The 14,607-nt window shown below is 50.3% G+C and overlaps 1 protein-coding gene and 1 non-coding gene across 4 annotated transcripts; both read left to right on the plus strand.

The window, feature by feature from the left end:
• The first annotated feature begins 48 nt into the window (after positions 1-48).
• On the plus strand, positions 49-119 carry TRNAG-CCC (transfer RNA glycine (anticodon CCC)). Its single transcript has one exon. It is a non-coding gene; the product is annotated as a tRNA-Gly (tRNA).
• Positions 120-1,333: 1,214 nt separating this feature from the next.
• Positions 1,334-14,438, plus strand: TIA1 (TIA1 cytotoxic granule associated RNA binding protein). Of its 3 annotated transcripts, XM_058042375.1 has the most exons (13): positions 1,334-1,413; positions 4,759-4,855; positions 6,099-6,192; positions 7,747-7,801; positions 7,913-7,950; positions 8,405-8,492; positions 8,786-8,861; positions 9,376-9,484; positions 9,937-10,032; positions 10,147-10,231; positions 11,066-11,189; positions 12,032-12,171; positions 13,348-14,438. In XM_058042375.1, exons 1-13 carry the CDS (start codon positions 1,388-1,390, stop codon positions 13,457-13,459), a joined length of 1,140 nt encoding a protein of 379 aa, XP_057898358.1. In that variant the 5' UTR covers positions 1,334-1,387; the 3' UTR covers positions 13,460-14,438. The 3 variants fall into 3 exon arrangements, with proteins under 3 accessions (XP_057898358.1, XP_057898359.1, XP_057898360.1); XM_058042376.1 differs by lacking the exon at positions 7,913-7,950 and having other exon boundaries at positions 6,099-6,197; XM_058042377.1 differs by lacking the exon at positions 1,334-1,413 and having other exon boundaries at positions 4,772-4,855; positions 6,103-6,192.
• The last annotated feature ends 169 nt before the right edge of the window (positions 14,439-14,607 follow it).

Raw genomic sequence — 14,607 nt, forward strand, 5'->3', positions numbered from 1 at the left:
GCGGACAGCGGGACCATCCAGGACACGGAGAGGCATCGCTTCCCAACCGCGCCGCTGGTGTAGTGGTATCATGCAAGATTCCCATTCTTGCGACCCGGGTTCGATTCCCGGGCGGCGCACGTATCTTTTACGTTTCTTTTAATTATTTTAATCTGAATTTCAAAGTACAGTCTTTTACTGCCTTTACTTTTAATTATGTTCATTTAACTCCTTTATTTTCATTTTCCCGCACTTGCAGAAGGTGCCCCTTTCTCGGTGCCCACATGTACCTTTTCGCTCTGCTTTTAATCCCTTTTTTAAATCTCTTTACTTTTAATTATTTTAATGCCTTGGTTTTAAATTATTTTCGTTTAAACCCTTTTCTTTTAAACTCCTTTATTTCAGCTACTTTATTCTAACTCGCTTATTTTTATTCTCTCCTGCCCCTGGCCTCTGTTGCTGGTCCCTACATGAACTTTTTCACGCTCTGCTTTTAATCCCTTTTCCTTTGATTTTTTAATTTTTAAGTCCTCATGTTTAGTTTCTCTAATTATTAAATGTTTATAATTTATTTTAATTACTTTATTTTAGTAATCTTTCTTTTAGTCCCTGTATTTTATAAACTTTATTTCCCCACCTCATTGCCTCATTCCCGATGCCCACCTGTCCCTTTTCACCACGACTTTACTTTCAATTCTTTCATATTTAATCCTGTAATTTTAAACTCCTCCTTTTTAGACACTTCTATTTTAACTCCTTTATCTCCTTTACTTTTAATACCTTTATTTCCCAGCCCTGCTGGCCTTATTCTTGGTGCCCGCATGTCCCTTACGCGCATACCCCTTTCCAACGCGGTTTTAACTCCTTTTAATTATTTTCTTTTTACTTTTTAAATTTTAAATTTCTTTCTTTCAACACCTTTATTTTCCCACCTTTATTGCCACTTCTCTGGTCTGATGCCCCCGTTCCCTGCGTCCGCTAGCACCTTATCACCCCGCTTTTAAGCGCTTTCAACGCTTCTATTTTTAAGCCCTTTATTTTAAATCCCTTCATTTCTCACCCTTTTTATTTTTAACGCCTTTTAAATCCCTTCATTTCTCACCCCTTTTACTTTTAACGCCTTTATCTTAAATCACTTTTCACCACTTTTCTCGCCATTCCCTCACGGCCGCGCATGCGCGGAGCTGCCGCGCGTCCCCGCGCCGTTCCCGCGCTCTCCCCGCGCACGCGCGTTCCCGCCCCCGGCCCCCCCCGGCCCCTCAGCCCGCCCGCCCGCCGCCATCTTGCGAGGAGCCGCCGCGGGACCGTCCGCCGGCAGGGCCGGCGCCGCTCGGGCTGCCCGGGCTGCCCAGGGCTCACGGGGCCGCCCCGGCGGGCGGGAAGAGCCGGGGCGGGCGGCGGCGGCGCCATGGAGGATGAAATGCCCAAGACCCTGTGAGTGGGGAGGGGGCGAGACCGCCTATTGTTCCCGGCTCCGCGGGGAGGGGCGGCCCGGGGTCTCCTCACGGACGGGGCCCCTCAGGGCTCCGCCGCGGAGCCTCGGCCGCCCGCAGTGCTGAGGGGCAGCCGGCCCCCTCCGGCAGCGACGGAGCCCGGCTCCCGCGGTATTGCTGCCCTTTCCCCGGTGCCAGTGCTGGGCACCGCCGGCCTGCCCTCCGCTCCGGGCGTTCCCCTGGGCCTCCAGCTCACACCTGGAGGGCCAGGGCTGTGTGGAAGCTGTGTGTCCCTTCCCCTGTACGTCCCAACTCACATGTGGAGAGAAAAGGGGTCTGCAAGGTGTGTGCCCCTTGCCAGTCCATGCCAGGTCACACCCGGAGGGAAAAGCAGCCAGGAAGGTGTGTCCCTCCTTCTCCTGGATAGAAAGGGGGTCTGGAAAGTGTGTGCCACTCTCCGCAGTCCATGCCAGGTCACATCTGGAGGGAAGGCAGTGTGGAAGGTGTCCCCTCCCTGGTACATCTGCACACATCTGAAGGGAAGGGGCTCTAAGGTGTGTGTGCCCCCCTCCCTTGTCTATCCCAGCCCCTGGCAGGGCATTGAACTGGGATGATCTGAGTCCCTTCCATCCTAAACCATTCCTGGTGAGGATCCTGTCACTCTGTATGATCCATGAGGGGTTTTGTGAGTGACTGGCTGGATTTTGGCCTTGGCACACAGCTGGAGCCCCCTGGCCTGCTCAGCAGCTCCCTAGGAATAACCAGGCAGTGCCCATGAATCCAAGGCTTGTCCCAGTGTTCAAAGCACTCTCTGAACCTGTTGCTTCCCACAGAGTGAATTAGGAGTTAAGAAGCCACGCCAGGGGAGGTTTAGGTTGGATTTGAGCAAAAGGTGCTGCAGAACCTGACTGCTGTGCACACCTGGGCTGTTCCCCTCCTTCTCCCAGGCAGGTGTTACTGGAGCAGCTTTCCCTTGTTTGGCTCAGGGGAATCAGGCCCCACTGTTGCCATCGCACCCCCAGAAGCCTTGTTCAGCAGTGTGGCAGGGAGGGAAGGAGGGAATCATTCCAAGCTGAGGGATTGTTGTGCCCTGGGACTGCCGAGTGCCCACAGGACAGCAGGACCCCGACGTGCCTCACCCCAGCTGTCCTGAGCACTCCCTGCTTTCCAGTCCCGCTGTTTCCCCACATTTTGGGAGCTATTCCTGCCTCTGCACACACAGTGCTGGTGTGTTTGTTTGGGAAGGTGTTTTCCCCATCCCAAGGCTCGGATGTGTGCCAAGGAATGCAGATCCCTGTCCTGGAGCATGTGCAGCTGCTGGCACACACAGAACATCCCAAAAGAGCTGCAGGATCACTGAGTGCTGCCTTGAAGCAGCCCAGGGCTCAGCAAATCCAGGCTGGGATTTCTGTCACTCCCTCCCCGAGGCTCTCTGGGGTCATACAGGGAATTGTCCCCAGCTGGTGCCATAGGTCGGGTTGGAAGGAGCAGAAAGAGCAGCTCAGGGTGGGTGTTCAGCCTCCCTGAGCCCCCTCTCAGCTGGACTTGCTGGGGGGAGAGTGCCCTGCTGTTAATTTAATTGCCTTAATGAGGTGCTCTGATCCCTCCTTGTTTTACCATTCTGAGGAAACAAAGCCTATGAAGGGCTTTTAAAACCCAATCCTGCCTCCTGCCTCAAAGTTGCTTTAATAATTAGCACAGAGCTGCTGGATGAGCCATTCCTGACAGAACTGTGTCTCCTTCCCCCGTAACCAAAGCCTGGAGCACAGACGGATCCTGGACGTGCTGCTGGCTGTTTCCTGCCCCTCTGGGGGCACTGCAGGTGCACCAGGCTGGTTCCAGGGCTGCCATTTGGCCACGATTCCTGGGCTGAGGTTTTTCCCACAGAACATTCCTGTGCAGGAACTGTGGCTGCACCTCGAGGGCTGAGGTTTCTCACTGGGCTTTTTATAAAAACCCCACGGTTTGGGCACAACAACACCAACAAAACAACAAAACAGCCACCCCTGGGCCTTGGTGGGAGTGGGGGTTTGAGCTGTGGTTGTGCTGCAGAGGCTGAGCCCTGCACTCCAGCACGTTCCAGGCACATCTGGGGCTTCCAAAACCTCAGGGCTTTGGGGACAACCATCCAAATGTTGTGGGAAATGTGGAAAAACAGCGGCCTGAGCTGCTGGGGCAGGGATGGGGGGGTAGGGATAGGGGAGCTGGAATTTGTACTGGGAAATCATCATAGGAATATGGGAACTGGAGTTCCTGTGCTGGGAGATCAATAGGTGTAAGAGTATGAGAGCTGGAATTTCTGTTCTGGGAAATTGTAGTAGTAATATGGGAATTGGAATTCTATACTGGGAATTCAGTGTAGGGATATGGGAACTGGAGTTCCTGTACTGGGAATTCAGTGTAGGGATATGGGAACTGGAGTTTCTGTACTGGGAATTCAGTGTAGGGATATGGGAATTGGAATTCTGTACTGGGAATTCAGTGTAGGGATATGGGAACTGGAGTTTGTGTACTGGGAATTCAGTGTAGGGATATGGGAACTGGAGTTTCTGTACTGGGAATTCAGTGTAGGGATATGGGAACTGGAGTTTCTGTACTGGGAATTCAGTGTAGGGATATGGGAATTGGAATTCTGTACTGGGAATTCAGTGTAGGGATATGGGAATTGGAGTTTCTGTACTGGGAAATGAATCAGTGTAGGGATATGGGAACTGGAGTTTCTGTACTGGGAATTCGGTGTAGGGATGTGGGAACTGGAGTTTCTGTACTGGGAATTCAGTGTAGGGATGTGGGAACTGGAGTTTCTGTACTGGGAAATGAATTAGTGTAGGGATATGGGAACTGGAGTTTCTGTACTGGGAATTCAGTGTAAGGATATGGGAACTGGAGTTTCTGTACTGGGAAATGAATCAGTGTAGGGATATGGGAATTGGAATTCTGTACTGGGAATTCAGTGTAGGGATATGGGAACTGGAGTTTCTGTACTGGGAAATGAATCAGTGTAGGGATATGGGAACTGGAGTAGGGATATGGGAACTGGACTCTGAGCTGGGAAATCAGTTGGGAAGGTCAACTTCAAGGAGCCATGGAATCCTGGATTGGTTTGGGTGGGAAGGGACATGAACCTGCCCAGTGCCACCCCTGCCATGGGCAGGGTCACCTCCCACTGTCCCAGGGTGCTCCGAGCCCTGTCCAGCCTGGCCTTGGACATTCCCAGGGATTCTCCTCTGGGAGTTCCATCCCCCCAGGGATTCTCCTCTGGGAGTTCCATCCCAGTGTCCCACCAAGCCCCTCTCCAGGCTCCAACGTGTCTCCATCCCTGTCCCTCTCTGTGTTTGTCCCTCAGCTACGTGGGGAACCTCTCCAGGGACGTGACCGAGGCTCTGATCCTGCAGCTCTTCAGCCAGATCGGGCCCTGCAAGAACTGCAAGATGATCATGGATGTAAGAGCCCCAATGCTCTGATCCCCCTGCTCCCCTCAGGGTGCTGCCTCCAGGCTGTGCCTGTGCTCAGGGAACTCCCCTGGAAACGGGAACAGCACCTGGAATAAACCTGGGCATGGTTTGGCATCGTTTCTGGATGTGCCTGGTGGGGAGTTTAGGGATGGGCGGGCATGGAGAGGGACAGTGAATCCCCTCATTAAATCAGGAGGGGATTGCAAATGAGGTTTGAAAAGGTCTTTGCCATAATTTTCCCTTTCTAAAGCAGAATTGAAAGCTCTGAGAGCATTGTTAGTCCCTGTAGGGTCAGAAAACGTGTCCAGGTGGAGCTGTTGAGGTCTCAGCAGTCAGAGGCTGAGCAGAGCAACCAGAGCCTGGCTTTGTGTCCCTAATCCTGGGGTTTTGTCCCTAATCCTGGGGTTTTGTCCCTAATCCTGGGTTTGAGTCCCTAATCCTGGGTTTATGTCCTAATCCCGATTTTGAGTCCCTGATGCCTGGTTTGTCTCTCCAGTCCTGGGTCAGTGTCCCTAATCTCAGGTTAATGTCCCCAATCCCAGCTCAGTGCCCCCAATCCCAGCTCAGTGACCCCAGTCCCAGCTCAGTGTCCCCAATCCCAGCTCAGTGTCCCCAGTCCCAGCTCAGTGCCCCCAATCTCATCTCAGTGTCCCCAGTCCCAGCTCAGTGCCCCCAGTCCCAGCTCAGTGCCCCCAATCCCAGCCCAGGTCCCCAATCCCAGCCCAGGTCCCCAATCCCATCTCAGTGTCCCCAATCCCATCTCAGTGCCCCCAGTCCCATCTCAGTGACCCCAATCCCAGCTCAGGTTCCCAATCCCAGCTCAGTGCCCCCAGTCCCAACCCAGTGCCCCCAGTCCCAGCTCAGTGCCCCCAATCCCATCTCAGTGCCCCCAATCCCAGCTCAGTGCCCCCAATCCCATCTCAGTGCCCCAATCCCAGCTCAGTGCCCCCAATCCCAGCTCAGTGCCCCCAATCCCAGCCCAAGTCCCCAATCCCAGCCCAGGTTCCCAGTCCCAGCTCAGTGACCCCAATCCCATCTCAGTGCCCCCAATCCCAGCTCAGTGACCCCAATCCCATCTCAGTGCCCCCAATCCCAGCTCAGTGCCCCCAATCCCAGCTCAGTGTCCCCAATCCCAGCTCAGTGCCCCCAATCCCAGCTCAGTGCCCCCAATCCCAGCCCAGGTCCCCAATGCCAGCCCAGGTCCCCAATGCCAGCCCCTGTCCTGTCTCAGACAGCTGGCAATGATCCCTACTGCTTCGTGGAGTTCTACGAGCACCGGCACGCGGCCGCAGCGCTGGCTGCCATGAACGGCAGGAAGATAATGGGTAAGGTAAGCTGCCCTGCTCCTGGTGAGTGTGTGCCAGGGGCAATCCTGCTGGGAGAGGCTGTGCCAGGGGCTGGGGGCACCCAGGGGCAGATCCTGCTGGGAGAGGAGGGCTCCTGCTGCAAATGGGGGATTCTGCCTTTGGGGCAGAGATCTCAGTGGGACAGGGCTCAGAACAGGAGTTCAGGGTGTTGGGAGCAGTTCAGAGGGTTGGAAGAAATTCAGGATTTTGGGAGGAGTTCAGAGCCTTGGGAGGAGAAATTCTGGGTATTGGGGGAGTTCAGAGCATTGGGAGGAGTTCAGGGTGTTGGAGGAGTTCAGAGCATTGGGAGAAGGAGTTCAGGGTGTTGGAGGAGTTCAGGATTTTGGGAGAAGGAATTCAGGGTGTTGGAGGAGTTCAGAGCATTGGGAGAAGGAGTTCAGGGTGTTGGAGGAGTTCAGAGCATTGGGAGAAGAAGTTCAGGGTGTTGGAGGAGTTCAGGATTTTGGGAGAAGGAATTCAGGGTGTTGGAGGAGTTCAGAGCATTGGGAGAAGGAGTTCAGGGTGTTGGAGGAGTTCAGGATTTTGGGAGAAGGAATTCAGGGTGTTGGAGGAGTTCAGAGCATTGGGAGAAGGAGTTCAGGGTGTTGGAGGAGTTCAGAGCATTGGGAGAAGAAGTTCAGGGTGTTGGAGGAGTTCAGGATTTTGGGAGAAGGAATTCAGGGTGTTGGAGGAGTTCAGAGCATTGGGAGAAGGAGTTCAGGGTGTTGGAGGAGTTCGGGATTTTGGAAGGAGTTTAGGGTGTTGGAGGAGTTCAGGATTTTGGGAGAAGGAATTCAGGGTGTTGAGAAGTTCAGGATTTTGGAAGGAGTTCAGGTGTTGGGAGGGGAAGTTCAGGGTTGTTGGGAGGAGGAGCTCAGAGCATTGGGAGGAAGGTGCAGCTGGGGATGTGCAGCTGGGAGCACAATCACACAATGCCATGGCTGGGCTGCAAGGCCCCTCTGGAGATGATCTCCTGCCTGAGCTCGTTCAGAGCAGTGCAAGGGCAGAGCCCAGCAGGGTTTTGATGTGTGCTGAGAAGGAGCTCCCACAGCCTTGCTCCAGCCCTCCAAGGAAAGTTTTCCTTCATCTTTTCCCTCATATTTTCCTTCTTTTCCTCATACTCAGGTGGAGCTTCCCATCTTTCAGTCCCTGCCCTGTCACTGGGCACACTGATCAGAGTCTGTCCCCATCCTGTTCACAATCACCCTTGGGACATTTGAAGCCATTCCCTGTGTCCTGTCCCTCCATCCCCTGTCCCCAGTCCCCCTCCAGCTCTCCTGGATCCCCTTCAGGCCCTGGAATGTTCTGGAAGCTCTCCCTGGAGCTTTCCTTTCTCCAGGTGAACCCTCCCAGTTGTCTAGCCTTGTTAATTTAAGAACAAACTTAATTAGAAAATGAATTTTTCTCTCCCTAGAAAAATATCTTAAACCTGACTTTGCCCCCCAGCCTTGCCCTGTAGGGTCAGATTTGAGTGCTGGAGGTTTCTGAGCTTTTTGGGATTTGCCAAAGCTGATGTGTGGTTGCCATTTGCAGGAGGTCAAAGTGAACTGGGCCACCACCCCCAGCAGCCAGAAGAAAGACACCAGCAGTAAGTGTCACCTGAGCCAGGTGTGAGACAGAAACAGCACACAGAGCTCTGTGGGGATGGTTTGCATTGGAATGCTAATTGTTGATTGTGTTTGTGTTAATTAAACTTCAGGGCAAAACTGATCTTTGCCATCACACAGCGTTCACAAGGTAATTGTAATTTCTTAAACATCAAATTGTGGATCTCCAGGGTGTTCCTGAAGCTGAGTTTGGGGTTTTTTGTTTGTTTTCCATTGAACTTTTGTGGAAAAATTCCTTTAAATTCTCTTCCATTTCCCTGTAGCGTCAGGAAGGGATTTGGTGCTAATCTGTGGGCAGTTGGGAATTAAAACCCAAAATGTCTCATTCTGGAGTTCTGAGGCACATTGAGCATCTCCCTCAAGGAGCATCCAGAAGGTTCCATCACTCCCAGCAGTTTCTGTGGGGAAATTATTGGAATTTCAGGCTGGTGTGGCTAAACCCCACCAGTGCCTGATTTTTAATAATGAATTTTTAATGACAGCTGAGTTTTAATAAAGAGTTTTTTTAAGAAGAGTTTTTTTCCCTCTGCTCTGCTCAGAGGGCATCCTCAACCACTGAACCTCCTTTCTGTTTTCCCCCAAAGACCATTTCCACGTCTTTGTGGGGGACCTGAGCCCTGAGATCACCACTGAGGACATCAAAGCAGCCTTTGCTCCCTTCGGAAGAATCTCGTGAGTGTTTTTGTGGGGCAGCTCAGGGTGGGGACAGCTTTGTGTCAGTGTGTGGCACTGCAGGGACAGCTCTGCTCACACCTGGTTTGCTCTCCCATCAAAATTTACAGCTGCCCAAAAATGGGGTAACCAATTGACCTGAGAATTAAAGAATTCACTTAACAGGCAACACATGCCTTTCAATTCCTGCATTTTTATGTTTATTTTCTATCATTTCTATGGAGCATTTGCAATGAGCAGGTGGAATATGATGGCAAATAAATCAGATTTTAAAGGTTCCCTTTGTGCTTTAGGGACGCACGGGTGGTCAAGGACATGGCCACGGGCAAGTCCAAGGGCTACGGCTTCGTCTCCTTCTTCAACAAATGGGTGAGAGATCTTTGTTCCTTTCCTCAGAAATGGTGAAAACCCTTATTTCCCTCTTCAGTAAATGGGTAAAATCCCTTCATTTCCCTGTTCAACACATGGGTGAGAGATCTTTGGCTCCTTCCTCAAAAATGGGTAAAAACTCAGCAGGGCACTGGGGTCACTCCCCTGGCCCTGTCCCATGGGAAGGGGTTTGGGACACTCCAGGGTCACTCAGGAGGGCACTGGGGTCACTCCCCTGGCCCTGTCCCACAGGAGGGGTTTGGGACACTCCATGGTCACTCAGGAGGGCACTGGGGTCACCCCATGGCCCTGTCCCACAGGAAGGGTTGGGGACACTGCAGGGTCACTCAGGAGGACACTGGGGTCACCCCCATGGCCCTGTCCCATGGGAAGGGGTTTGGGACACTGCAGGGTCACTCAGGAGGGCACTGGGGTCACCCCCATGGCCCTGTCCCACAGCAGGGGTGCCAGCAATGGGGTCAGTGGGGTTTGTCTGTCCCTCTGTCCCCCGCAGGACGCTGAGAACGCCATCCAGCAGATGGGGGGCCAGTGGCTCGGGGGCCGGCAGATCAGGACCAACTGGGCCACCAGGAAACCTCCAGCTCCCAAGAGCACCTATGAGGGTGGGTGCCCACCCTGTGCCCTGGCAGCTCCTGGCATGGGGGATCCCTGAGGTTCTGGGGTGGGAAGGACCTCAGAGCCCATCCCACCCCATGGCAGGGACACCTTCCACTGTCCCAGGGTGCTCCAAGCCCTGCCCAGCCTGGCCTTGGACACCAGCAGGGATCCAGGGCAGCCACTGCTGCTCTGGGAATTCCATCCCAAAATCCCATTTAAATCTCCCTTTTCCCAGTTTGAACCATTCCCTGTGTCCTGTCCCTCCACCCCTTGTCCCCAAGCTCTCCTGGGGCCCCTTCAGGCCCCGGAATGGCTCCGAGCTGTCCCTGTAGAGATTTGCAGGTCATTCCCAACAATCCTGTTCAGTCAGGACTGGAATTGCCCCCCAGTTCCCATCCCTGCCCTTTGCAAACCCCAACCCCAATGTCTCTGAAGACCCCAAGCCCATCTTTTGCAGCGAACACCAAGCAGTTGTGCTATGACGAGGTGGTCACTCAGTCCAGCCCCAGCAACTGCACCGTGTACTGCGGGGGCGTCACCTCGGGCCTCTCAGGTACGTGTGGCCCCGCCCACCGCGCCGGCCCCGCCCACTGTGCCAGCTGTGCCTCACCTGCTGCCTGTCTGTCTGTCTGTCTGTCTGTCCCTCCGTCCGTCCTTCCTGCTCCAGAGCAGCTGATGCGCCAGACCTTCTCCCCCTTCGGGCAGATCATGGAGATCCGCGTGTTCCCCGACAAAGGCTACTCCTTCGTCAGGTGGGGGAAATGGGGGGGCCCAGGGGGGAGTGGGATTGGAGTCCCAATAAATATCTCAGTAAATATCCCTATAAATATTCCCTATAAATATTCCCAATAAATATCCCAGTAAATATTCCCAATAAATATCCCTATAAATATTCCTAATAAATATCCCTATAAATATTCCCAATAAATATCACCAGTAAATATTCCCAATAAATATCCTAATAAATTTTCCTAATAAATTTTCCCAGTAAATATCCCAGTAAATATTTCCAATAAATATTTCTAATAAATATCCCAATAAATATTTCCAGTGAATATACCAATAAATATTTAAAATAAATATCTCAAGAAAATATTTGCAGTAAATATTCCCGATAAATATTTCCCATAAATATCCCAATAAATATCTCAGTAAATATTCCCAATAAATATCCCAAGAAAATATTTCCAATAAATATTTCCAATAAATATCCCAGTAAATATTCCCAATAAATATCCCAATTAATATTGCCAATAAATATTACCAGTGAATATTTCCAATAAATATTCCCAATAAATATTCCAAATAAATATCCCAATATTCCCAGTAAATATTTCCAATAAATATCCCTATAAATATTCCTAATCTATATCCCAATCAATACCCCAATCAATATTCCCAATCAGTATCCCAGTAAATATCCCTTCAATATCCCAATCAGTATCCCAATAAATATCCCTTCAATATCCCAATCAGTATCCCAATCAATACCCCAATCAGTCAATACCCCAATCAATCAATTGATCGATCAGTCAACCAATCAATCAATCAATCAATCAACCAACCAATCAATCCCCCATCCCCAGGTTCAGTTCCCATGAGAGCGCCGCCCACGCCATCGTCTCCGTCAACGGCACCACCATCGAGGGCCACGTGGTCAAATGCTACTGGGGCAAGGAGAGCCCCGACATGGCCAGCCCTGTGCAGCAGGTGCTAATTAACCTCTGCTAATTGGCTGGGAAGGGAGGGAGGGGCTAATTAACCTCTGCTGATTGGCTGGGAATGGAGGGAGGTGCTAATTAACCTCTGCTGATTGGCTGGGAAGGGAGGGAGGTGCTAATTAACCTCCGCTGATTGGCTGGGAATGGAGGGAGGGAGGTGCTAATTAACCTCTGCTGATTGGCTGGGAAGGGATGGATGGATGATGGATGGATGGATGGATGGATGGATGGATGGATGGATGGATGATGGATGGATGGATGATGGATGATGGATGGATGGATGGATGGATGGATGGATGGATGGATGGATGGATGGATGATGGATGGATGGATGGATGGATGGATGGATGGATGGATGGATGGATGGATGATGGATGGATGGATGATGGATGGATGATGGATGGATGATGGATGGATGGATGATGGATGATGGATGGATGGATGATGGATGATGGATGGATGGATGGATGGATGGATGGATGGATGATGGATGGATGGATGGATGGATGGATGGATGGATGGATGGATGGATGATGGATGGATGGATGGATGGATGGATGATGGATGGATGGATGATGGATGATGGATGGATGGATGATGGATGGATGGATGGATGGATGGATGGATGGATGGATGGATGATGGATGGATGGATGATGGATGGATGGATGGATGGATGGATGGATGGATGGATGGATGGATGATGGATGGATGATGGATGATGGATGGATGGATGGATGATGGATGGATGGGATGGATGTATCCATGGATCCATGGCTGGCTGCTGGCTGCCCGGTGTGTGCCCGTCGCTGACGGTGCCCGTGTGTCGCAGGGCCAGCTGAGCTACCCGCCGGCCTACGGGCAGTGGGGGCAGTGGTACGGCGGTGCCCAGCTGGGCCAGTACGTGCCCAACGGATGGCAGGTGCCCACCTACGGCGTGTACGGCCAGGCCTGGAGCCAGCAGGGCTTTGGGTGAGTCCTGGCACCTCTGATCCCAAACTGATCCCACAGCAGGGGGGGACATCCCAGTGAGGGGGGGAATCCCTAAAGGATTTTTTTCACCCCCAAACCCATTTCCCCGCAGTCTTCAAGCTCTTTTTAGTAATCCCTAAAGGGTTTTTATTTAATTTAACAATCCCTAAATGATTTTTATTTAATTTAACAATCTCTAAACTATTTTTATTTAATGTAACAATCCCTAAAGGACGTTTTTCCCCCCTCTTCAGGCAGAGCCAGTCATCACCCCCCTGGATGCCCCCCGGGTTCAGCGTGCACCTTTCTAGCAATCCCTAAAGGGTCTTTATTGAATTTAACAATCCCTAAATGATTTTTATTTAATTTAGCAATCCCTCAATGATATCTTAGCAATCCCTAAATGGTTTTTATTTAATTTAGCAATCCCTCAATGATATCTTAGCAATCCCTAAATGGTTTTTATTTAATTTAGCAATCCCTCAATGATATCTTAGCAATCCCTAAAGGGTTTTTATTTAATTTAACAATCCCTAAGTGATATTTATTTAATTTAGCAATCCCTAAAGGATATTTTAGCAATCCCTAAAGAATATTTTACCAGTCTCTAATGGTTTATTCCCCTCCCCAGGCAGAGCCAGTTGTCCATCCCCTGGATGCCCCCCGGGTTCAGCGTGAAGTTGTTTTAGCAATCCCTAAATGATTTTTATTTAGTTTAACAATCTCTAAAGGATGTTTATTTAATTTAACAATCCCTAAATGATATTTTACCATTCCCAAAGGATATTTTAGCAGTCTCTAATGGTTTATTCCCCTCCCCAGGCAGAGCCAGTCATCACACCCCTGGATGCCCCCCGGGTTCAGCGTGCAGCTGTTTTAGCAGTCCTTAAATGATATCTTAGCAATCCCTAAAGGGTTTTTATTTAATTTAGCAATCCCTAAAGGATATTTTAGCAATCCCTAAAGGATATTTTAGCAGTCCCTAAAGGATATTTTAGCAATCCCTAAAGGATATTTTAGCAATCCCTAAATGATATTTTAGCAATCCCTAAAGGGTTTTTATTGAATTTAACAATCCCTAAATGATTTTTATTTAATTTAACAATCCCTAAAGGATATTTTACCATTCCCAAAGGATATTTTAGCAGTCTCTAATGTTTTATTTCCCCTCCCCAGGCAGAGCCAGTCGTCGCCCCCCTGGATGCCCCCTGGCTTCGGCGTGCAGGGCCAGAACGGCGCCGTGGTGCCCCCCCAGCCCGGGTTCCGCGTGGGCTTCGAGACCCCCTGACCCCCCCTGAGCCCCCCCAGCGCTGAGATTGACCCAAACCCCCCCCTTTTCACCCCAGAGCCACCCCGGATGCTGGATCGCCCTCACCGCCGCCGCCTTCGCTCTTTTTTTGGGTTTGTTTTTATTTTGAAATGTGTTTTTTTACAAACACAAACTGCAGGGACTCGGCTGCCTCAGCTGAGAATCGGGGCAGGAATTGCACAAAGTCATTCTTGGGGGGTTTGTTTTTGGTTTTTTTTTTTATTTTGGGATTTTTTTTCCCTCAGAAAGAGCTGGGAAAAAACCACCCCAAAAGAAGCCAAAAGTGTGGGGATCTGGAGGTGCCTTCAGCCCCACAGCTCTGTTTGAAAGGAGCCTCTTGGAGGAGGCTTTTTTACCAGAGAAATCTTCGTTTACATCCTTTTCTTGTGGATCTCAGTGTGTTTTTCAGGGTTGGGTTTTTGCCTTATGCTGGGGAAAAAAAACAAAATACAAAAATAAAAATAAAAAAGGGACTCAAAAGTGCCCAAATATCCCCACATGAGCCAAGATTCCCACCCTGGGACAGCAAAATTCCTGTTGCTAAAACAGATCCCTCCGGGGCTTGGTTGTTTTTTTTTTTAATTTTTTACTGATTTCTACATTTTCCTGTACTGATTCTGTAAAATATTCCGAGCAAATTGAAGAATTTTTGCACAACCTTCGGCCACTTTTGTACGTTTTCCTTATTTAAAGGTAGGACACAAAGGAGCCTTTTGATGTGATTTATGCCTCAAATCTTCCTCTTTTTTTTGGTCCTTCTTTTTGTTGTGGATATGAGATATCTCTTGGAATATAAAGTTTTTAATCCATTGTGTAAAATTCCCTCCGTAGCCCAGGTGTGTTTCACAAGGGAGTGAAGGTGAGAAGAGCTCCCAAACCTCATCTATCAGAGGCCAAAAAACGCCCTTTTTTATCCTACCTCTCGCCCAGCCTTTAAAAAAAAAACACAAAAAACTCACAAAAAAGGGAAAAAAATATGAAAAACTCTTTTTTTTAGAAAAAAAAAAAAAGAAAAATGAAAAAAGTGAGCTGGTGTGTGCTGTGTTTTGTCAGGTGGTGGTGCGGTGGGGTTGAGAGGGGGCGGGTGGAGCTGCTGGGATTTGAGGGGGGAAATGGGCGGAATTTGG

Source organism: Melospiza georgiana, chromosome 31 (assembly GCF_028018845.1).
Source record: "Melospiza georgiana isolate bMelGeo1 chromosome 31, bMelGeo1.pri, whole genome shotgun sequence".
Taxonomy (NCBI): Eukaryota; Metazoa; Chordata; class Aves; order Passeriformes; family Passerellidae; genus Melospiza; species Melospiza georgiana.